Source organism: Metopolophium dirhodum, chromosome 6 (assembly GCF_019925205.1).
Source record: "Metopolophium dirhodum isolate CAU chromosome 6, ASM1992520v1, whole genome shotgun sequence".
Lineage (NCBI taxonomy): Eukaryota > Metazoa > Arthropoda > Insecta > Hemiptera > Aphididae > Metopolophium > Metopolophium dirhodum.
In genome coordinates this window covers 18,939,932-18,965,093 of record NC_083565.1, presented here as the reverse complement: position 1 = coordinate 18,965,093, position 25,162 = coordinate 18,939,932, and the positions used below count along the sequence as shown (strand labels likewise).

Here is a 25,162-nt window from a genome sequence, read left to right as displayed (position 1 = left end):
TATCACGTTAGATTAGGCTAACCTTTATTTCGTTTATCTACGTTTTTCTGGTTTGATTTTTTTTGTGTGCCACTAGTGCTTATTATTATTTTTATAGTATCATATAATATGATACTCAGTTTTTTTTAGTGTTTTTGGCATTGGAAATTTCCAAGATATAAATAAATAAATAATCTTGAGAAATTTTGAGTATCATATATTCATATTATATGATAATATGATACTCAAGACGAAATTGGCAAGTATAAGTAAAATATTAAGGGCAATTGAAAGTTTTACGTGCATCACTATATATTATGTAATCACTTATCATATTATTATGATACTCAACTGTTGTTAAAAGTTTTAAAACAATAACAATAATATAAGGCACGGTCCGTGATATAAGGTATAAGGTATATTATTTGCATAACATAATATTTTACAACTACGTCCTGCTCACTACTAACGGGCGGCCATCGCCTGGTTGGTTACATTCATAGTACCCTGGTCCATCACCGTCGGCCCGGCGCAATGCTAGTTGCACCAAGTGGGAATCGAGCCCGCCCATGATAATCCTGACACGACGTCCTGCCGGCCCGCAAGATTATGGCGGATTAAACCGAGCGCCGAGGGTTAAGTTTGATACCGCTATAGCAGGGTACCATAATGTTGTTGGCACCGCGACGACGGCCCGCGCGCACCGTGACAGTGTGACGCGTCGCGATACCAGTATTACACATTTTAGACAAGTATATAGAAATATAGTACTCGCGAGTCGCGACCACGCGCTCTCTCGCGTCTCGTTATCATTACTTTTGTTGTAACTCGTACTAATGTAGTATTATCGTTTTATAGATAATAATATAGTCGTTACTCGTTACACGTTATTGTTGTTGTGTAGTGTGTATGTCTTGTGTGGGACACTCGGAACTCGGAAGTCGGTAGTGAGTTGTTGTGCAGTTAACAATATTGTAACTATATAATGGCTGTAACTGCTGAATATAATAATGTATGTATAACTTCAGTATGCGAGTATCCTAATTTCTAGTTACATGTGTATGATACAATGATATAAAATAATAAACAAGAACCGTCAAATTATGTGGTTCCATAATACCTATGCATTAGGTATGATAAATTATTACCTCCACAGCTGGCTCCATAGTTATAAATTAGTATTTCTTTTATATAATTGATGTAATTTTTCTTACAAATACACAATATTACAATATAATATAGCGTAATCTGTGTTACGCAGTGTTTTTCAACCATTTTATTTTTATTAATTAAGATCCGTACGAGTTAATTCAGTCGTTTTGATTATAATTATCGTTAAAACTTTAAAGAAACTAATTATTTTAGTTCCGATGAGTAAATTTTATTGCATAATTGACAATTGTATAATCAATTGATTTAATTGACACAAAATAGGTATCTAAATATAATTATAGGTATTATAAATAAAGTAAATTATCAAAACATTATAAAATAATTATTAAAAATGTAACCAGATTTATATTATTTATTATATTATATATACGTATAGGGATTAGAAGTACGAGGTACTGAACATTGTATAATAACAAATTTTTCTGAATTTCAAATTGTGTTTTACGTCTAATATTTTTCATCATCATCATCATCCAACAAATTAGCTGTCTTGTTAAGTATTAGAATAAAAGTATTTGAATATTTTGTATTCGAATACTAGTTTAAATACTTTTTTTAAAAAGTATTCAAATACGTATTCTGAATACTTTTATTTCTATTTTTTCTTCATTAAAAAAATAATTTTGCCGATCCAGAAAAATAGTTTTAAATTTGTGACAAAACATTATAAATCATGAACTTTAATTTTATTCTTTGAACGAAATATAATAATGATATGATTATTTTTATGAACACCAATGTGTTGTATCCCGTATGGCCCGTATCGGCCGTATCATATGTGGTCAAAATTTATAAATAACTCATGATTACGATGTATTTTTAATTATTAATTAATAAATGTTAATTACCAACCATTCAAAAACTGACTAAAATTTGTTGTTAAAAAAAGTACTCTAATAGTATTCGATTACTTTTTAAAGTATTCGAATATGTATTCTGAATATATTTTTTAAGAACTATTCGAATACGTATTCTAAATACCTTAATTCTCATTTATTCGAATATGTATTCCGAATACAAAATAAAAGTATTATTTACAAGACTGCTGAAATAAGATAGGTAATAGATATATAATTTTTGTTATATTGGTTATTGATTCTAAATTTATATAGTATATTATGTGGCACGGGCGGGAAGTGAGCTATTTCAGTCGCGGGCGGCGTGTGCGGCACAAGACTGAAATTGCCTTCCCGCACGAGCCACGCATACTATTTTTTGTCAGGCCTCTGCATTCATTGATCGCACCATCACGGCAAAGGTAATTCAGGCTAGGATCTATGTAACAACCAGACTACTCTACGAAAACAATATTTCATGAAAGAAACGATTTGGTTTTATTTATTTTAAGCGTTATGCATAGAGGTTATAATATGAATATAAGATGTAACCAAAAGCTTATGTTTTGTAAGGACCGTGGTATAGATTTCAGTATAAATTATAATTATTATATTAAAATAAAATAAGAATAAAAAAATGTAATCAAGGCAAAGGTAATGCATTATGCGGTGATCTATGCATCAACCAAATTATTATACGAAAACAATTTCATGAAAGAAAAATGTTTACGCGTCTGTTCAGAGAATACCCGTGATATCTGAGCTCAGTACTCTTGGGGATTTCCACTTTACCGCCCGCCGGACGCAAAAACATCGCTTTCCAACGCTTCAACCGTCATCGAAAACTAAACTTTCGGTGCAGGCGTGACAAAAAAATATTTTAATACTTCTAGTTTTTACCTAATTATATAATCGCGGTCTGAAGTATACTTAGACCGTAGCACGGATTAATATATCAGTGGATCGGAGTAATAATATTAGGTATAATTTATAATAATTATTTTGTTTATAAATACATTATGGTGCCTACTTATTTATAGTTATTTTACGTTGTATATGTATATAGTATGTACTTATATTATCATCAATATTTGTCATTATGCAATTCTATCGCATTAACTAATTTTAAATAAATTCATCGAATATTGTAAATTGCGCAATATGTACTTTTACAGGTGTATTATATATTTATATACCTATTGTATGGAGGGCAAGATTTGTGAATATAGTTACGTACCCACATGTAGTGAAAAGAAATAAAAATACATAATATACCTAGGCTATAAATAATTTACAATGAATAAATATAATAACATTTATTAAAGTAAGTTACAATCGTGGGACGGAGTGGCCGAGCGGACTAAGGCGTCAGTCGACCCAGCCAACCCGAGTTCGATTCCTCGGCCATGGGCGGCATTTTTCTTCGGACAAGTCACTGTGTCCGGAGAACAAGTGCCACCATCCCCCCCCCTCGGGCATGGCAGATACCTACGGGTGCCCACTTGAAAATCTGCCAAAAACTACACACACGTGTTTACCAACCAACGGTATCCTCCCCTACAAATAAAACAAACAAACAGCCAATGGCCATAGTTACCGGGCAGAATGATCAAAAAAAAAAGAAAAAAAGTTACAATCACGATTAGTGGACCTCCGCCTTTAAATGCTTTGATAAATTATGGTTTTATAATGTTTTGATTAATGTAGTATCCTGTCATCGTCTGCAGATGTATATTATAATAAAATCAATGGTTTTTAGTTTTGTATTGTCTTACAGACATACAGTTATTTTATACTTGTTTTCTTATATAATTTCCAAATAAAATCTCTATACATCAATACACACAGTATTCTAGTAGGTATGTTGTAGGTTTTTGTATAGGTATTTTATCGAATAAAACAACCGGAAATTAATATCATGCACGATAGTAAAAATAAAAAACCTAGTCTCCTTACGCGTGGTTTTATATTACCGAATTGTGATTACGATTTACTAATTACGTACTTATTTATTTATAATATTTATGAACTATGTTAATCTACATTCAACGTGACTATAACCTAACCTTTTATAGGTGAATCCTTTAGTATTTATCAATTAAAAATAATTAGTTATTACTAATTAGTTGTTTGACGACTGTTGGAGAAGTGCCTCAATTCATTGAATTTGTCAATACTTAAGGATTAAGATGATGCAATTTACTATTTCTGTAAAAATATATATAATTTGACTAATTGACTATGAGAAAAATTAACCAGTAAAATTAATCATGGTTAATGATTTAATCATATTGTTTGATTAATTTCACTAAATAATTCATTTTCAGAGGTGAAATTTTATTTATTTTAACATCAGTATTACATTATCATTTATCTTAAGAGGATGACAGCGCACTATTTGTTTTCTCTCTCTGGGCCACGCGCAACATAAACAAAACGCATTTGCGCAGTTTCGTTTTTTCTATGTTTTCATGTAGAGGATTTTACTTTAAGATTACATAAAAACATAGAAAAAATGATTCTGCGTTAATGCGTTGCAAATGATAAATTCAAATGAGCATATTTTAATTGAAGTAAAATCCTTATTGGCGATAGAAAGCTTATACATTTTTCGGCCGGCGGGGGGGGTGGATCTGTTACGGGCCACTGGAAAAATAACATATAAACGATACACAGCGTATACAGCGCCTAACCTAACCAAACACAGCCTTTTACAACTTAGAGCGTATCAATTTTTATCGTCAATCAGTGGCGGCTCGAAGGAGGTATATTTGAATCATGTGATTCATAGAAATATTAATGGGTGGGTGGGTGTGTGTCCTGTGGTTGGGAAAGTTAGTTAGAAGAAGTTTTAAAAGTTGGTAATTCAATTAGAAATATAATATTCAGCTCTATATGGACTACATGTGTATCAGCGTAAGTCGTACAGTAACAGCCAACATTAGGTTAAGCGGTTAATCCCGGTACCCGGATGTGTAAAGAATGGAATATAAATATATTGATATGTAATATAAGTACAATTATATAGTTCAGGGGTGATACAGGGTTATAATGTTATATAATATTTACTGTGTATACAATTAAATACCTATAACTGGCATAACTTATCCGCTAAAAAACTATGAATTCACCTTTTGGGGAGAGCAGTGAAAAATTTTTTAGGGTGATTGGTGTAAAAATATTAAATGTGAGTCAAGAAAAAAAAAGTTCAAGCCGCCACTGTCATCAATAACCCAAGTTTTAATATTACTTAATACAATACGTCAATATCTTATACTTATTACTTATATAGGCATCTAAATCATAGAAATGTTACCCAACGAACAACACTGGTTCACGATTTATGTCTTAAATCGTGCACTGGACGCCACTGGTTCGATTGATACTTATTTTTCTATGGTTCGACATTCGACTGTTCGAGAGTCGATACCACGATTTGAGATACACACCATAATATTATACCCAATACCCATTATATAAAAACAAGGTATGATCGTAACTTTTTGACGGTCAGATCATTCGGTAAGCACGTGACGTGGCGTAGTGTATAATAATAATAATTTAATGACAATATTATGATAATACGGGTAAGGAAGTGATGTACTAAATCTAGAATTTTGCGATCAACCCATGTTGTTTATATCATAAAATATATATTATGATATACTATAAAAAAAAACTCAGTATAATATACTAGTATATCTTAAATCGTGGTTCGACTGACTTACGTGGTGCGCTCTGTTAGCGCCTTCACGCCGCCTTGTCGATCTGTCTCGGGCTCTTGGCCAGTATATTTTTTTCCCGCGTTACCGGTTACCTGGTTTTGCGCGTGCGCGCCATATTATCAACACGTCCGAAATCACTGTTTATCATTCACGTATAATGTTAAATAATAATATTATATTTATACACAATAACACAATACACAAATCGCGGTCCACAACGCTCTAAATATTATTATTTTTGCACACGCGACGACCATGCAGCAACTACCTACGTACCTTTTCGTGAATAGTCTACGATATATGTTAATGGAACTTGTGGCTCCAGCCGACCAGATTTTAGCCAATCGCTGCTTTAACTTTTAAAATTTTACGTAAGTACAACTTCGAGTGCTCAATACGATAATCGTTATTATCGTCGTTTGTACACCGACAATATTACAATATTATGATTTCCACTGTCTTCTGTTCGCCACTTGTCTTGTGCATAAATTGTCTTGGCCAGATGTATAAATCACGGACAGTTTTGAGAGGCAGATAAAGTCATAGTTCACTGTTATAAGTGATTCGGATCTTCAAGTTACACACCTCAAAAGTTCTGACTTTCTAACTTTTATTATTATATGTTAAACCACCTTAAATAACATTGTTATTTGTTTGCGTACCTACTATTGTTAAGGCATAAAGAAGATGTGTTTTTTTTTTAATGAATTGACTCAATATTTATTGCTTTATTAATTTAATGTCTTTAAACTTTTTATGATTTTCAATTTGACTTCTATATGCATTTGCTTAAATTAAAAATATACCTCGCAACTTGTATAAGTGACTAATTATTGTGTTTTAAAATAGTTTTTTTTATCTACCCTGCATTATACAATTTATTTGACAGTATTATCACAACAATTTGATTTTAATGTTTTTGGAAAATACATTTATGTCCATAACACATGTGCAAAGGACCACATTTTGAGTGTCATTGGAGGTATTGTACTTTTGTGTATACAAACCTGTTGGTCAAAGTAGCAAACTATGAATATTTTTATACAAATATTTAGTTTTTTAACCTGGAAGTCTAAAGTATGAACCAGGGAGCATTTTCCATTATCTATTGATGCTTGATTTTGTAAAATTTGAATTTTTTTTGTTGCAAGACATCTTTTTTACCCAAATACTAGCAGTATTTGAGACGGAAATATTGTTGTATTTGTTTATGTTTTAATATTGAGCATTTATCTTGAATTCTAGATTATTTTTATTTAAGATTGAGGATGACAAAAAAAAGAAAGAAACGGTTTGTCATTTAGTTGATAAATGTTGTCAATTTATTGACATCAAAAGGAAGTCGCCCATTGATGGCACCCCATGAGTTTTAATATTTAAAACCAAAACAAACCATCAATATCTAAAGTTCTTAAATATATCAACTGGTTTATTAAAAAAAAAAATGCTAGTTTTATTAATTTGAGATCTAAGCTCGTACTGCACTCACAGCAAAAATTAATAATTAAAATTCTATGTATATCCATCTCATTTTAGTATAATATTATTATATATTATGGCTCATTAAATTTAATGTTTAGCTATATTACAGTAGTTCTCAAACATTTTTGTTTGTGGAGCCCTTATGTTGCTAAGGAAGTTCTATGGAATCCCATAATGTAGGAATGCTCATGAAATATACATACTCATGAAAAATTATGTATAAATGATTTTCTTATTAATTCGTTTCTTTATAATATAATTATAAACAACATAAATGATAAAAGCAATATAACCTTCAATCAACTGACAAATGACTACAAAATAAAATATGTGGATTATTATTAATAAAATAAAAATGATAAACCAAATATTATTTAATTTAAATTTAATTCAAACATGTCTATGGAGCCCTAGGGCTCCTCGGATCTCAGTTTGAGAACCGCTGAGCTATAATAATTCAAATTGTTGACTCGAAAAACATTATAATAAATAAAATATGTGACTGCAATTTTTATTGATTTTTTAATTTTAGTAGGTTATAGACTAATTATCAATAATCAATGATAATAAATAATTATACATGTTTTTTTATTGAAGAAACAACAGGTACCTATTATTGTTTGTATAATTATTTCCATTAGATAAAATAGGGATGTTTAAGTAATGTTATTTGAATTAATTCACTTGAAAATTAAAAATAAACACTTCAATGGGTACCTATACTCTTTTCCAAATAAAATCAGGCTTCGGCGGTGATCAGTTTTCGTTCCCACTTCCAACAGGCGCTGACACGAGAATAAAGCCACGCCCATGCGCACAACTCTGCCGCCAAAGCCTAATCTTATTTGAAATAGAGTATATACTTAATACATTTGTTATACATTGACATTTATGAAATTTATGAATTTTTTTTTAGGTGTGTATCGATTACAGACAATTGTGTAAGATTTAAACCAATGATTGTGAATTTTACTTTGAACTTTAAGTATGTATATTATACTGTTATTGTGCCCATAAACATATTTTGATTAATTGTATAATGTTTTATTTAGTTATTATTGATTAAAATCCTCGATGACTACCAAGTGGATTGACAACATGAATTTAAATTGTGCTGTGAAACTGCTGCGTTGTGATGTCCTGCCAATGTCTAATAGTGAAGATGTTGTTTCGGTGGCTGATAAACAAGCTAATGCTGAAGTAAAAAGATCTGTGAGGATATCTAGAAAACGTACTAAAGCTATTACAGAAAATGGCAATCAATCAGATAATGTAAAAAAAAGAAATTGCATGATTAAAAAACCCAAATTGAGTAAAATAGAACCAGGAAAAACTGATGCTTCTCAAAAAGAAATTGAAAACACCAAAATCCAAGATTCTTCTATAAAGTCTACAGATAGCTATTTAATTAATGATGATCTTAGTGTAACATCTGGTTCTACACTTTGTCCAAACAATTTTATAGATAATAAAGAAACAATTTCTAAACAGCGGTCAATAAAACCAAAACCTATTAAATTCAAAATATCCAAATCAATTATTGCTGTTAGAAAAAAACCTATAGTGCATGATGTAGATAAAGATAATCCATCTAACGAAACTGTAAAAGCTGATAACTTTGTTGCACCATTAAAATCTCCTAAAAGTAAAACATCTAAATCTATTACGTCTAATAGAAAAAAGCCCGAGCCGAATAATGTTGGCAAAAATAACACATATTTTGAACTTGAAGAAAGTAATAGCGTTATATCAATAAAAACTCCTAAAAATAAAACACGTAAATCTATTACTTCTAATAAAAAAAAATTCTTGAACAATGTTACAACCAATGTTGAAACACAACATGAACTTGAAATAAATGATAACTTTGCTGTACCACAAGTTCCTAAGAGTAAAACATCTAAATCTATTTCCAATAGAAAAAAGCCCGCAGTAAATAATATAAACAAAAGTGACATAACTAATGAACATGAAACAAGTAATACAAGTGAAATTCCTAGAAAACGTATTCGTTCTTCATTAAAAAAAGAAAAATGTCAAAATCCTGATTTTGGTGGTAATATAATATGTAATACTGAAGACAGCTTAGATCATACTCAGCATTTCGGCAAAATAATGTACAGTGGCGAGGACTGTACAGTGACGAAGTTATCTCAAAACTTTGATGATACTACCATGATGCTCAGAAGTAATAATAAACCGCCAAAAATTAAAAAGAAATGGAGTGATGAATGGAGTGGGGACAAATTGTCGACAAATTTATCAAAATCCAATAATGAAGAGTTTTCTAGTGAATCAACACTAGATGTTAATAGTAAAAAAAAAATTGTGAAAACTCAAAAATCAAAAAATGCTAACTGTAAAAAAGTTAATACTAAGATGTTAGAAGAACTTAACCCAAACAATCCATTTGTTTTCCACACCCCAATTCCGGCTCATGATAATACGGACAAGTCATCAATAAATGTTCCTGAGGTACAAAATGATAATATATCAATTAATGTTCCTGCGGTGCAAAATGATAGTATATCAATTACGTACAATATTCCTCTTGAAGAACCTATACCAGTTGTCTTCAATAATGCCTTGTCTGAACCTGTTGGTATTTGCAATGCACCATCTAGTGGAACCTCATCTAACATCTCTATAATGCATACAATAGGTACTGAGAGTACATTTTCCACTAACAATGATCAACAGTCTCATTTAAGTACACTAGAACCAATATCTGATTCCGATTATTTATCTGTTTCAACGATAGGCATCGAAAATCCTGAAATGAGTTATGGTATGGCTATACTATCTGAAGCCATCAGCCGGCAATGTAGAGAATTAGCCAACGAACAAATTAAAAAAAAGTCACCTGAACTGGATATTATTGATATAAAGTCTAGCCCCAAGAAAGAAAACAGTACATCACGATCACAAGTGCCTAGTGCTAAGGTATCACCTCAAAGAGTTGTTAAGAAAGTGTCAAGAAAAATACCTAAGTGTACTTCGAAATTGGGGTTGCAGTCTGTTAAAAATGAAATAGAATCACGTATAGACCGTGAAATTAATCTTCTTTCTAAACGTTTTGACATCCCAAGTAATTATCTCAGGAAAACAGTTGTAGATGAGCCCCTTTCTGTATTCCAAAAAAAGTACTCCAATTTAGTGACACCATCTATGGTAGAAATATCACCTATAGATGTAAATGCCAAATCAGGATTAAGCGTAAATTTAGAGTACAAGTTGGAACCTATCAGAGAGAGTGCGGCCTATGAAAAACATAACTTAAAAGACTTGATGCTAGAACTTTCAAAAACAATGCCATCATGGAGCTTGAGCATTGTCACCAATCCACCGAGATATGTAATTTCGCATATGTCAATTGGCACGTACGGCATCCCCATTGCAAACAAATGTATTGTACTGGACAAAATGTTCAGAGCTTCGGTTTACATTAATCAATCTTTAGAACATAAACTTTCTAAACGTTACACAACAGCAACCGAAATTGTCAATCTTATTAAAGAGTTAAATTCTATATGATAAAATATATTTTTATGTTATACATATTAGTATATGTATATTTTTCTTACGGTAAATAATAAATTATTTTTATTTTGTTTATGTTTCCAATTGAGTTCAAACCATCAAATGTATATGTATATAAATTATAAACATTTGTAAAGGAACACAATATGAACAATATGCTATTTTGTTGTGTTGTATATACTCATTGATCATTATTTAAATTGGCAAACAATTTTTAAACAGACTTAAATATATTTCTTTTAAATGAATTAAAATTGTAAGAAATACCTATATTTTTGTTTTACTTTTACTTTTCATCAAAAGTGTTGATTGAGCTGATTTGTTATTTTTATTAGTAATATTTTAATGCTATAATTGTAAAATTTTTAATTTTTATGATTAAATGTATTTAATACCAATTAATTGTTTTTTTTTTTTTGTTAAAGCCAAATTATATCATCTAAGTAACTAAACTAATAAAATATATAAAGTTGTAAGGATATACTATAATCTTTATAGTTTAATTAGAGTACAATTGTACAACTTATTGTATGTATATGTACTATTTTTTCAATTGTTTTTAAACTACAGCTAGGGCCATCATTGTACAATTAATAAATTTTCTCTTACTTGAGTTTTTGTTCTTAAATTAATATAACTTTGATTATGTAGGGGGGGGGTATGTTTTTAATTAGTTGTTATTTTAACGGATTATGAATATGATCCAAAGTGAACTTTCTACTGTTGTATTAGGTTAGGTTCAAACATATACATGATATATTAGTGATGTCAAATAATAAAGTAATGATTGCTAAATCATTCACGTTTCTGATAGCTACATAGTCTATGCTCTGTTGTTGCACAGTAATAATATTAAATATTAAGCCAAACTCAAAATATAAATGCTAATAAAAAATATATAACTTATTCAAAGTTTTTATACTCATTGTTTTAATAATAAGCATTTTAAAAATTATGAAAACTAAGTATGATCTAAATTCTAAATCATTGTAAGGACATAATATAATATATTTGCACTTATATTTTTCATTTTAAATACCATTTAGTGTTTGCAGGAAGAATGTGTAGGAAAAAATGCAGACACATTGCTGTTGCTAATAACTGATGATAAATTGAAACCAGTTGGTAAAATGACAAAGGACAATGAAAAAATTCTGCAACAAGCAGTTTACACTAGCTTGTAAAATAGATGGGAAATAAATTATTTAAAAATACAAGGTATATTTCATTTTATTTTATATCAAGAGGATCTTAGAGTAAAATCACCCATTACAAAAAAAATTGAGAATAATATTTTTGAGGGAATGACATCAATTTGTCTGAATATTGTCTCAAAACAATTTAAACATAATTTAAATTTACAACATTTTTTTGTTTATTTTGAAAGTCAAATACAAAGTCAAATAACAATAAAATATAAAATCCATGTCATCCCCTCAAAAATAATATTCTCTTTTTTTTTTTGTAATGAGTGATTTTACTATAAGATTACTAAAAAAACATAGAAAAAATGATTCTGCATAAATGTGTTTTGTCTATGTTGAGCGTGGGCCAGAGAGAGAAAACAAATAGTGTGCTGACATCCTCTTAATAATTAGTTTTAATGAAATACATTTATTTATATATTATTTGGCATTATTTTATTTTTTTATGCACTATATTATGTCAAATACTAAATACATTTATATGTTTCTACTTTATATAAAAAATCAACATGTAATGATGATTAACTGGAATTAAGAATACAACTTGCCTTCTTTTCTCCCATTTATTGACTTTTATTTACTCCTCTTCTCTCCTAGCTAAAATTAATTTTGTGGTTCCTGTCAGGAGCACTTGGAGTACACCTCAGTATACTATTCCACTTTGCTCTACCAATTATTTCCTAAACGAGCCCATCACCCGTATGATGCGTCTTATGAATGAGGTCTTATATACCCGTCATTTCACTACTGTGGATAGTTTTACTTGCTTCTTTTTATATTTTGAAGTTTGGTTGTAACGTATTTTTACTAATTATCAAACATACTTGTGATATTGTAATTATATATTTAATTGTTTTTCTTTATTCCATATCTTTATTGTAAATATATATACTGGGCTTCTACTTGTTAATTCTCAATTAATTAAATAAATTTATTGACTGATACAAAAATCAACTGTTGAATTAACTATTCTACTATTTTATCCTACCTATAGTTCTAGTTATGTATAGCTATTAGCTTGTGCCTTTTATGTTAAGGTTAATACATAAAAAATTAATACAGTAATATTCTTCTTTCTCTTATACATTTTAAAGTTCCCTTACTCAACTATGTCTAATAATTCTCCTTTTATTGTTTCTTTTCATAGCACCAATTATTGAACTATGGTAGAAATAATCCTATTCACCATTTCACCATATGATGCGCATGGGTAGGTAATGAGCACCTAAGCTTCTCTTAAAGTATTATTGTTTGTTTTTCTACCCGCATTGTATATTGTATATTATTGATTAATTCTATTTGTTCATGCTGTTTTTTGAGCATATAATTAATAACATCATACTAAATAAATTCTATACCTAGTTGTATACTTGTATGACGTATGTGTATATTTATATTATAGTTTTAATTATTTTTTTAAATATAAATTTTTATATTGTCTAAAGCTGTTATTTAGTAAGAGGTTGGCAATTTATTCTCTAATATGTAAGTACGCGCGACCTACTTTATTAATAAACTGACTACTGAGGCAACTAGAGACATTGTAAAATAGTAATCACGTATATATACTGGAAAAAAAAGTTATTTTAAAATAAAATCTCGCTTTGGCCCGAATAAAATAATTTAATTAAAGTATACCTATTTAGAATAATATAATATGTAATATGTATAAATTATCAACTACCTACTAACGTTTTTGTACTTTTGTAGTAGGTAGTTCGCATTATGATAAATTGATAACAAAACTTACACTATAAGTACATTTTTCAGAGTAAGGTACATAAAGAACATCAAACGATGTAAAAAATAAAAATTTTGGTTGCTCTACTGAAATCCATAAACATGAACATGAAATCCATAAACATGACGCCTTTATAAATATAATCCTATACTTCCGAGTTACTCAGTTAAGAAGAGAGAACAATAGAACTTATAAAACCGGGTTTTGCATATAATGCATGATCTTATTTTTATAAGCAACTACATGCAGTTAATGGATTTTCATCGATCATACTTATTATAAATAATATTGCATAATATGGGTTCAATTTCATATTTTCCATAAAAATGCATGTTTTTGCATATCACGTTATACGTACACGTTTAAATGTTTTAATTTAATTTTATAATTGTATACAGAATTATTACCTATATTATATAAATTTATTCCACAAATCAACACAAAAATTAAAAATATTTTTAAAAATAATATAAGTTATACCGTTCCATAGATCATTATTATTAGTTGGTAGGTACCTACACATAGTATTCATTACATACTGGTTTTCCTATGTCCTATCGTATATTTTTATCAGATAATTTTGAAAATGTTATTCAAAATCTACAAGAAGATGATGTAAAAATCATTAAAAACTGTAAATAAATTCTAACTAAATCAAATAAAATTAACGATTTAACTTAATTATATTAATACAAATTTTTTAATTATTGTTGAAAGTATTAAAAAGCTTAAGACTTCAGGTTCGCTTATTCATAAATCATAGATGCTTTAGACATTTTTGAACAAGTTACAAAATGTACTAATAATCTTTATGGAAATTATAATAGCGTAATAATTTAAAATAAATGTTCTGAAATTATTAATAAAAATAAAAACTTGATAATTTTAAAAGAAATTTCTAAAATACGCCAAGGTGAGAATGTTGACTTCAGAGGTTCTATCCAACATATTATCACCAGGAAATGTTTAAATACCTATACACCTATAACAAGCGTTGATGTGGAACGAAGTTTTTCTGCGTACAAACACATTGTTACAAACCGTCGTTATAAATTAACCGAGTTCAATATGGAAAATATTATCGTTACTTATTGTTTTTCAAATAACAATTAAATTGTATATTTTTCATCATAATCAAAAAAAAATTTTTTATATAATATTGCAGTTTATTAGTATAACCATTTTTTCATCATTAATAGGTTAGGGGTTGGAAGCAGCGTATTTATTTCACGTTTTAGATGTAAAAGCCTAACAAGATTACGCATACTTAAAAATATAATCAGATTTAAATTCTGTAAAAAGATTTGAGTTGATCGACCTTTTTTCTAGGTTATTGTGGAAATCGATATTTGGTATTTCTTTAAAAATTGTTCTTAAATATAAGTTTAGTTTTTAAATTTTTTTTAAATTTTTAGATTTACTAAAGTGTCATTTTTAAGAAAGTTAAACAGTTATTCTAAATTTGACTTCTACAATAACCTAGAAAAAAAGGTCGATCGATTCAAATGTTTTTACAATCTTACAAAATTGAAATCCGATAATTTTGAGCTGACGTATTTTTGTCTGGCTTTTAGGTCTAGATTGATTAAAATTAGTTCCTCGTTGGAACAAAATATTTTATTTCATCAAAAGCAATGAATACAATTAGGGTTTTATAAAAATATTTTTGTTAAATAGGTAGGACACCTATACCTATTAGGTACATAACCTATTGCTACATAACCTAAGCTAGGTATGTTAAAGTTTTAAATTTTAATGTCAAAATGTCAAAATTTTCCCCTCAAGGCCTCAAAATGTATTTTTTAATCCATATAATTATTAGATAGGTATCAATAATCAATTATAAAAATATAATACATTTCCAATATAAATGATAGGTATAACATAAGTCTCAACATGCATATCGCATAGGCATAAGTACAATAAATAGGTACCTAGGTAACAAATTTAGTGGCCTGCTTTGAACTATTAACATCCGTGGTTCGTATTAGGTATTTTTATAATTGTATAAACATCCAAAAGTATTTATTTCGGTCGCATTGAAAAATAATTTTTAAACAATATATCCATAATTATTATGGTTGGTCGTTGTAAACATACGACGTGCAAATGTTGTCTATAGACCCTATAGAGCCTATAGAGCTATCGTTAGGCATAACCATGTAGGTATTATATTATATAGATGATCGAATGATCGGATGATCCAATGGTAAGCAGACGCAGTGGTTCGGGAGTTCAGTCTAGCGCCTCGATTCTCTTCTATTCTCTTATCCCTGAGCGCTTCAACGTTCGACCAGAGAAGATTGGTTGACCAACTACAAAATTCAAGGACAACTGACAAGTAAAAATTAAATTCTGGATATAAAAAAAAAAATTATAATTTTTTTTATTTGAAAAATGTTTCATAATATTCTGAATATTAGATACTCAAAGGCATATAGGTCATAGTTCAAAATAGTATTCGAATATTCGAAAAGTATTTTATTACTGTGACATACCTATTTCATAAATTTAAATTCTATGATGAATGGAAAAATAGTTTTGATGAGCGAAGGAGAAGATAAACGTGAATCAGCATAATAGGCAATTAATAGCATAATATGCATATTATAATATATTACCTAAAATCTAAATATTAAAATTGAATCGTGTAGTACAAACAATTTTGAGTCTCCACATCATTTTTGAATTAGCTAGGTAGGTACAGAGTACAGACTTCAGCAAAATATAGGTAACTAAAATCGTTATTTTTCATTTAATATCTAATTTCGTCAACATTTGAACTTACTAATATAACATATTATAAATTGCTACTATGTGTTTTAAATATTTTTAACTAGGTACCGATTATTATAAAATGTGTTAAGAACCTTATTGAATTAAACTGTTAAGCTTTTTTACCAAAAAAAACAAAAATCGCAAAATTGAAAATTTCCAATGTCTTTAAATAGGTACTAGCTCAAAAAATGCCTGCCATTCTTAAAAATTTAGTGACAATTTATAGTCGACGACTCCTTTCTAAGTTACAATACATATAAATGCGATTCTGTTATAAACTGGTGGTACCTATTATTTGAATAGGTATTCTTGTTTTCCCAATCATTAAGAAAACTGAAAAGTACAAGAGTTTCCTGTTATTGACTCCTCACACCTCAAAGCCCCAACTCAAAAACCACCCTCTATATTGAAGATTGGAGCCGGTCCAAAACGTGATGACACATTAAAGAATCTTGTACTACATAGGTACCTACCCTCTAAACTCTACATCGCAGAGTGCAGAGTGCAGGCTATCAGAGTCATAACAGACATTTGGTCATCAGCACCCTGATTTGGACAATAGGGTAAAATCCTCAACATTTGAATAGTTCTACAGAAAGAGAGGCCTGACAATTCCTTATTTTCAGGCAACCCACTCGTTTGCGATCAAATTGTTTTCTTTCCTCACTATATAACAGCCTGTCCGGCCGTGTTGCGCGTCTCCCGCAGGAACGCTGTGCGCTTAGCGCTGCGGCCCTATGTCCTGTTTTCGAGACCAGCGTCGTAGTCGTTCCCGTCGTATACGCCATTACGCATTAAATATTAACTTCGTTAATTACAAAGCAAAACCACACACGCCCGCTCAAACATACAATATCGTAACTATTATACAAATACAATAATATTATACGTATAACAATTGATACAAGGCTAACCAACTACTATTACTGTTAAGCCTTCCTATACAGTTTTTGCTGAAGCGGAAGAGTGCCATATATTTAGATACACGGCGCAATGGAGTTCAACAGCTTGACCAATGGCGAGGTGCTGAAGATTGACAACACACTGACGGCCATGGGATACGAGAACAACGTTGAGTAAGTGTAACATGCATTGTATTATATTATTACACACAATATAATATTGGTTTGTACATTATTTTACCTATACGTAAAGTATCCATATTCATTACGAATTACGACATTCTTTATAATATTATTGTGTACCAATTATTATAATACTGGTAACTAATATATGTAATAAGTAATAACTTATTATTACTAATGTCATGTAGCCTATTGGCACAATTAAGTTCAGATCTAGGGAGCGCTAAAATTATGAACTTATGAAGAGCTGTTTTTCAGATACCTATTAAAGTATAGTTAATATTTTTACTGAATATGGTAAGTACTAAGTAAACTAGGTAATTTAATATAAAAAACTCTATAGAAGTCGATCTGAGTGTACCTCATCATTGAGCACGTGACTAATGGATTTGTTAAATTTGAATGCAATGGTAAGCCTTTGCATACGAATCACGATGTGGTAAAGCACGATTGAGCATAATACGATTGAGAATTATACCTTTTTAGCCACACGATTGAACATTTTATAATATTTTTGCAACGTTGCCACATTATGGCTATTCAATTAAATACGTACCTACCGGCTACCATATTTTGATTTCATTATTTTCATAACTTTTATTATCAAACAAATTTATGAAATGAGGCTTTTATTGACTATGAAATCATGTTATTTTTTTTTAATTCGTGCCTTATTATGAATTATTATAATTGTCTAAATAAATATTTGTTGTATAATATAATAGTTCAACATTTAAAATGAAAACGTTGCTGAGTTGTTTATGCTCAATCGTGTAGGTTTTCTTTTGTATTTCTATATCCTTTGATACGCCGACAAATTAGCTCAATCGCGTCGCAAAAAAGGTGTTCTATGGCATCTATGCTCAATCGACAATCGTGTCTTGGCCTCACAAAAACGGTTTGTTAGCCTCTATTTCTAAGAATATTTTTTAATTAATTTATACAGTCATGCAGGTGTAACGGAAAGACCTGAAGAATGTATACTAGTTAGTACTTAGTAGTTAAACGTATGAAAAAAATTATGAAAATTATATTGTTAACTTCTCTTAACACTTCGGGACAAAAATAAATAACAACCATTTATCATCTCGATAACCATTTATTGTTAAACGATAAACACTCGCTTACAACATAAAATATTATATCTACGTTTTAGTCAGTTCTCATGAACGACCACGACACGACACTCGACTCCTACACAGACACACAGTACACAGACCACCACTCAGCCAGTACCCACACTTAGATGACAGGTGGGGGAGGGATTCGCCACCGGCAGGACCGTCCCGCCATCTAGAGGAGTTTACAATATGTATAGTAAAAAATTTCAGAAATAGTTATGTCAGGAAATTCCCAAAAACAATAATTTGAAAAAGTTTGGTACCTAATACGTTTCAAATTTTAATTTCATCCAAAAAAATAATGTTTAAATATTGATTGGAAAAAAATGTATTTCATTTGTTAGGTCTTTCTGTTACTATACCCTGGATTACTAGGTATTAGTAATGTATTTTACTTATACTGCAGCGTGCTAATAATAAAAGCAAGTAATATATATTAGTATATTATGTTTATGTTAAGTTTGAGAAATAAAATGGGATGGATGATCGACGAGATGGGCAAAGTATCAGCAATGGCACAAGAGTTAAGGTCGCCGATCACCAGCGCAGAATTGCTCATAAATTCCGATCACGTCCTCTACATGATGATCGAACACAATACTTCAGCGTAAGATACCTATATGTTACATTCAATTAAATATAACTTATATAACTTATAAATATAATATAACTTACTAATATAACTTGGTCATAGCGTGTCCAGTTCTTTTTCACAAAGGGTGCAAGTAGGTTGCACTATATTTTAAACTTTTATAATTACCCACTCAATGAATTGTCTGTGTAGTATTATACCTACGTATTTACGACAGTCTTTTTTTAAATGAGTACAATTAGTACATTTTGCTTTCAACTTCTGAAGTTTAATTTTAAAAACTAGTTTTTCCATTAGTTAAAATTAAGTTACTTTAATAAAAAAAAACTATTTAAGTAGAATATAAGTTAGTTTGTGAAACTTTAAAAGTGAACAACTGATTATATTTGTTTAAATGTTTCAACTTGCTAAAATAACTAATAACCCTTTTTTTTGGAAACGAACTGGGATATTATAACAGAATGTATAACGAATGAAGAAGAAATATACAAACAGTATAATACTATATATTCGTATATATTATGTATAATTTCAAGTCTGTATAAAATCTATTGGCCAATTATAATATAGCTGACGTCGTGGTTAACGTGTATTACACAAGATTTAGGTATAACTGAATAAATAATTGATACAAAATAATATGACAAGAAAAATGTTTTTATTATAAAATTTAAAATATTCAATATTCATTATTAGGTAATAAATTAAGATTGTGGCTATAGATTAATAGACGGCACTCGGCAGTCTTACGGAACATATTTTGGATTTTTGGAATGAAAAAAAATTACAAAAATAACTAGGAACCTAGTTACTAATAGTTTTTAACGAGTTAGATTATATTATTTTACACATTCAATTCAACTATTTAAGTTATAAAGTTAATATGAATTAAAACTAACTAGTTAGTGCCCAGCTTTGCATAATAGCTACCTACCTATATATTAGACCATGATTTAGGTTAATATATATAATAACATTATAATATTCATAATTTAAATTATTAATTATTATGTTTTACGAGTAATTAGATAAGTATAAATTAGTATCGGCCTGTGCTGGCGCCCATCTTATCTCGAAGGAGATGCAGATAGAGCTGTACATTTTCATAAACATTATTTTGATTGGATATTTCCATGAAATTTTCTAAAAATGTAAAAATTTTAATTTTGTAATTATTTAATTTTTAACGTTATAGACCATTTATAATTTTAAATTCTAAGCAGAGCGAGGAAGCTAGTGGTTTTACATTGTTTATATTTTATTTGTTTACTTTTTTTATCCTGTAAACAAAATTTCTGCCAGAAAAAGTGCTTTGATTTCCACATATTATAATAGTATCTTAAATTTTAGATAATTTGATCAAGATGGTACTTTAGTGGTACGAGTGGTCATTTTTCGATAATTATTTAACTCCACGGGGAAAACCTTTAAAAAATTACGAAAAACCGCTAAAAACGGGATTTTTAATTTCTAACGCTTTGTTTATCACCATCTAAACGAATACAATTTAAAAATTACCTAATTTCCACTGGGTATATCATATACAATTAATGGTTATTTATTAATACATATTTATGATACATACATTTTCTTTTGTCCGCTCAGAATCGTTTTTTATCGAATGCAATCGTTGCATTCAAATCAAATACTGTAATAATACACTATCCTGTTCGAAGACCGAAAGGACGATAGACAAACGTCCACTACCGCTGACCTGCTCCACTCAGTTTTTTAATTTTAAAATTGATACATTAAATTAATTTTTAATTCAACCCAAAACACTTACTTATGAAATAATAATACTAACTGTTAAATATATTTGAGAATTTTTAATACTATTATTACATACGACGAAGTTAGAAACGTAACTACGCTCTACGGTCTACCTACGCCGGTATGCACGTAACTTATTGTGTACAAAAAACAACATTTAAAAATTTTAAAAACTTTATTTTTAACTATTTAGAAAATGTTTAATGTTATTGAACATTTTCAAGCATATAGTGCTAGGTCAGGTAACCCTCCGCCATTACATGGACGTCTATGATCTTAGTTTTGATTTTTACACCTACATATTGGGCGTTCATTTAACTATTTTAACTTAACCACTTTATATACCTACCGGCTACCGCCCTATACAATATACATACCTACGTCCGCTCTCCTGCTCTATACCTTGTTTGATAAATTACCCGGTGGCCGTTATGTAGGTACGCTGTCCTCTTAGGTATATGTTTTGTGATACTTAATCAATTTTGTATGATTAGAAAATAATTAATTGTACAAATAGAATTAGTATTGTGTTTATATAGAGGGGTCAATAATTTTTTTTTATGAATGTATTATTATTGTTCTGTTGCCATTTTCTATAGTATAATGTTTATATTTCAGGAATTTGTATGTGCATAATAGTGCATGTATAAAACAACACATTTAACATTGTACTATATATTTTTATTGTAACAATTGTATTTGTTGTCAAGGAATTTTGTTGTTGTTGGCATTTTAAAGACGGGATGGAAAAAATTATGTCTCTACAACAAAGCTGTAGGATCATGTAAAGAAACAATGGTCTATTGTTTGATGGATTTCTACGTCCACGAATCTAGACAGCATAAGGGTTATGGAAAATATCTGATCGATTACATGCTACAGGTAACTACGATGACATATTTTTATAAACTATATTAAATCATTTTAGTTCTTGTTTGTTATTGTTCCGCCACTATACTACCACAGTCACGAGCTCGTCATTATTTAGTTTAAAACAAAAATTAATAATAAATGTAGGTTTTTTTAAATGTATTATCAGTTAAGATAAGTATAGTTTCGATGTTTATATAATAATACTAAAAGTATATAATTGTATTGAATAAAAATAAAAATAATATTATTATTCTATTTAAAAAAAAATAATAAAAGTATTATATACCTATATATCTTTTAGAATAGTTTCAAATGTATTTTGTCCAATAAGTCGTCTTATAAACACGAATTCCCCCTAATAAGTTTCCAAAAAATGATTTGTTGCGGTTTCACGGCGCTTTTTATCCTCTCATTTAAGTAATAGAATCCCTCAACCTCTGAAATGTGTAAGTACTAAGTAGTGTAACCATTGGGCCTTGGCTGCATCAACAAAATGTATAAAATAATAATAGGGAAACCGTTATCGGTTAATGTAATGTTGGAATCCAGCTTGTTGTAACTTTTTGTAGGCACTCCGATAATCAGATAAAATTATAGGGACATCGCCGTTTTCACCCAAAATCGTAGGTACCCTTCCTTTTTTGGCCAAAACAAAAAGTTCAATAATAATTAATATCATATACTTTAGGTCTTTATTACTTATGTTATACTTATAGAAAATTGTTAAATATATATTATACCTAAGTTGTATAAGACATATTTTAATGTTACGTGCTGCCCCTTCAGGGATCCAAAAGATGATGGTTTGAAATAAAAGTAGTAGTCAATTTGAACAGTAAATGAAATGTTGTTTATAATAACAGTATAAATTTATAATATCGTCGTCTTGCAGTGTATATGGCTGAGCGTGTGGCAAGTAGCTCTGTTCTTGATGGCTTTGGTACATCTGATACATCTGATTTTGCTCTGTCTCTAGTGTCCCTATATACGATGTCGTCTCATTTGATATGATCGGCGCGTGGCCACTCGGAAAGTTGTTTTAGTAGAGATGAAAATATCGCCTCGTATGCCAATTATGTTATGTTCGCTAATTCTGACTAGTTTGCTAAAATGTCAAATTAACTGGTTTGTACCTTATATGGGTGGGATTATAGTTTATACATTGTGTCAGGTCTATGGACTATAGTCCATTGCAAAGATAACCGTTGTGGCTCGTATAACATAAAGACCTAAAGTATATAATATAAATTATTATTGAACTTTTTGTTTTGACCGAAAAGTGAATCGGCCGAAAAGGTAAGGGTATGTTTTTGGTCGAAAACCGTCTCACCCAATTATAGATTCAGCTAAGACGATAAATATATTACGTTGATGGTGAGACGGAGCAATTACATACAAGTACCATATTATATAAAATCGTTTATTTATTCAAAAACTTAAATTTTCATTATATATTTTTTTTTTATAGGATATGCATTTACGCGCCAAAAATTTGGCTATAGAAAATCCGACTAAAAATCTATTAGAGTTTATGTGGAAACATTTTCAACTGTCCAAACTAGTAAACCAGGGAAACTATTTCATAGTCTATGAGGAGTTTTTCGATGATGCATGTGAGAATTCAACTTATATATATATATAATATACATTTCATAAACAATTTTTTTGAATTTACTGAATGGAAAAAAAAATATTAATGAAATAAAAAATTGTGTCCATAGTCAACGAAAGGAGCCGTAACGATGGCGGAAATGGGTAAAATACCTACTACAATCTTATGTATTTTTTAATGACGTATATTTGTACAAGTTTTAAAAAATTTTAAATTGATGCCTTTTTGATTTTGTATAGAACATCAGCATCACCGTGTACGTGTCAACCAATGTTAGGACGACCTGAAACACAAAAACATCACGAAACGAGTGGCGAAGTAAATGTTCTCAATGATTTACCTAAATATTAACTAAAAAAAATATATTGATATAACTATTATTTTGTAGATTGTACAAGGCAACCCTTCATTTTCGGAGTTGAATAATTATTACAACCCAGGGATCAATTTGTTAGTATCGACATGTATGAATTTTATATTTTTATTTCATTCAATTTTTTTTATTATACTAGTGTTGAAAGCCAGTTTAAAGCAGCGAATGTAATTCAAAATGCACAGCAGGATAGAAATCCAGTGAAACGAGATCAGATATTCCACCAGACCTAACATATACCCAGAACACGATAAATATAACTCAATTTAATAATATATGTTAGGCATATAAGTATATTATAGTATATAGGTATAATTGTATTTTTCTCTAATATTTTCTCTTCATTATTTTAAAATAATATAATATTTAACGTTGTATAATTATTATCATCTTGTTTTGAAGTTTATAATATAATAATATTTAAATAATTAGGTACTAATTTTTCCATCAGCAAATTATATATTTATTCTATATTTCTATTTATATAATATAGTTATTAAACAATAAAATATAAATGCTCCAATATGTATCGTTATTGCCTATTGGTACTGGTTTTACATTTCAATTTATTTGTTTATTTTAATATATATTTTTAATCATAAATTAACCATTTATTTGTCACATTTAAAGGTTTTAAAGGTACCACACCAAAACCATTGCTGGTTGCTGTACTATTACTAAAATTAAAGGCTGTACACCGAGTTTACTTCTTTTAATAGATTTTAAAATTGTCTTTTATTCAAGCTTCGCGCAGTAATGAAATTCACCATTTTAGTTACTAGTTTTATTATAGCATCAAATTATTTAAAAGTATTTTTTGCACACAATGCCTCTTTGTGTATAATACAGTGAAAACCTAGCAGGGGATGTCCCACATGTTTTTTTAAATAAATTAATAAACCCTGATTCTTTACCAGTCATGCTAGGTGCGCCATCAGTGGTAACAGAAACAATCCTAGAAAAATCCACATTATTATATATTTATACAGATATATAGATAAATTGAATAATCATTAATGACCGATAAAAGTCATATGCTCAAAATATTTTTACCTATTTTTACCTATGTCCTATAATATATATATATATATAATAGTAACAATTTTCGCGTGCCCACAAAATCTTTTCGCGTGTCACCTCGGGCATGCGTGCCAAGGATTTGCCATCCCTGTTATATAATATAATATATTTAATTCGGTGATACACGTTTGTCCAGGTACATAATTTTTACCTCCGGAAACTGACAATTCGTTAGTCATATATGATATGCTCTT

General features: G+C 29.4%; 2 protein-coding genes across 4 annotated transcripts; both read left to right on the top strand.

The window, feature by feature from the left end:
* The first annotated feature begins 955 nt into the window (after positions 1-955).
* On the top strand, positions 956-10,863 carry LOC132947098 (uncharacterized). 2 transcript variants are annotated; one of them, XM_061017295.1, is made up of 3 exons: positions 956-991; positions 8,112-8,180; positions 8,248-10,863. In XM_061017295.1, the coding sequence occupies exon 3, from the start codon at positions 8,270-8,272 to the stop codon at positions 10,727-10,729; it is 2,460 nt and encodes an 819-aa protein (XP_060873278.1). In that variant the 5' UTR covers positions 956-991; positions 8,112-8,180; positions 8,248-8,269; the 3' UTR covers positions 10,730-10,863. The 2 variants fall into 2 exon arrangements, with proteins under 2 accessions (XP_060873278.1, XP_060873277.1); XM_061017294.1 differs by lacking the exon at positions 956-991 and adding an exon at positions 5,873-6,084.
* A 6,373-nt stretch (positions 10,864-17,236) lies between these two features.
* On the top strand, positions 17,237-24,359 carry LOC132947170 (alpha-tubulin N-acetyltransferase 1-like). Of its 2 annotated transcripts, XM_061017381.1 has the most exons (9): positions 17,237-17,316; positions 17,394-17,535; positions 19,126-19,272; positions 21,741-21,912; positions 23,372-23,516; positions 23,625-23,658; positions 23,755-23,833; positions 23,904-23,965; positions 24,028-24,359. In XM_061017381.1, the coding sequence occupies exons 2-9, from the start codon at positions 17,453-17,455 to the stop codon at positions 24,119-24,121; spliced, it is 816 nt and encodes a 271-aa protein (XP_060873364.1). In that variant the 5' UTR covers positions 17,237-17,316; positions 17,394-17,452; the 3' UTR covers positions 24,122-24,359. The 2 variants fall into 2 exon arrangements, with proteins under 2 accessions (XP_060873364.1, XP_060873365.1); XM_061017382.1 differs by having other exon boundaries at positions 17,248-17,535.
* Positions 24,360-25,162: the final 803 nt, after the last annotated feature.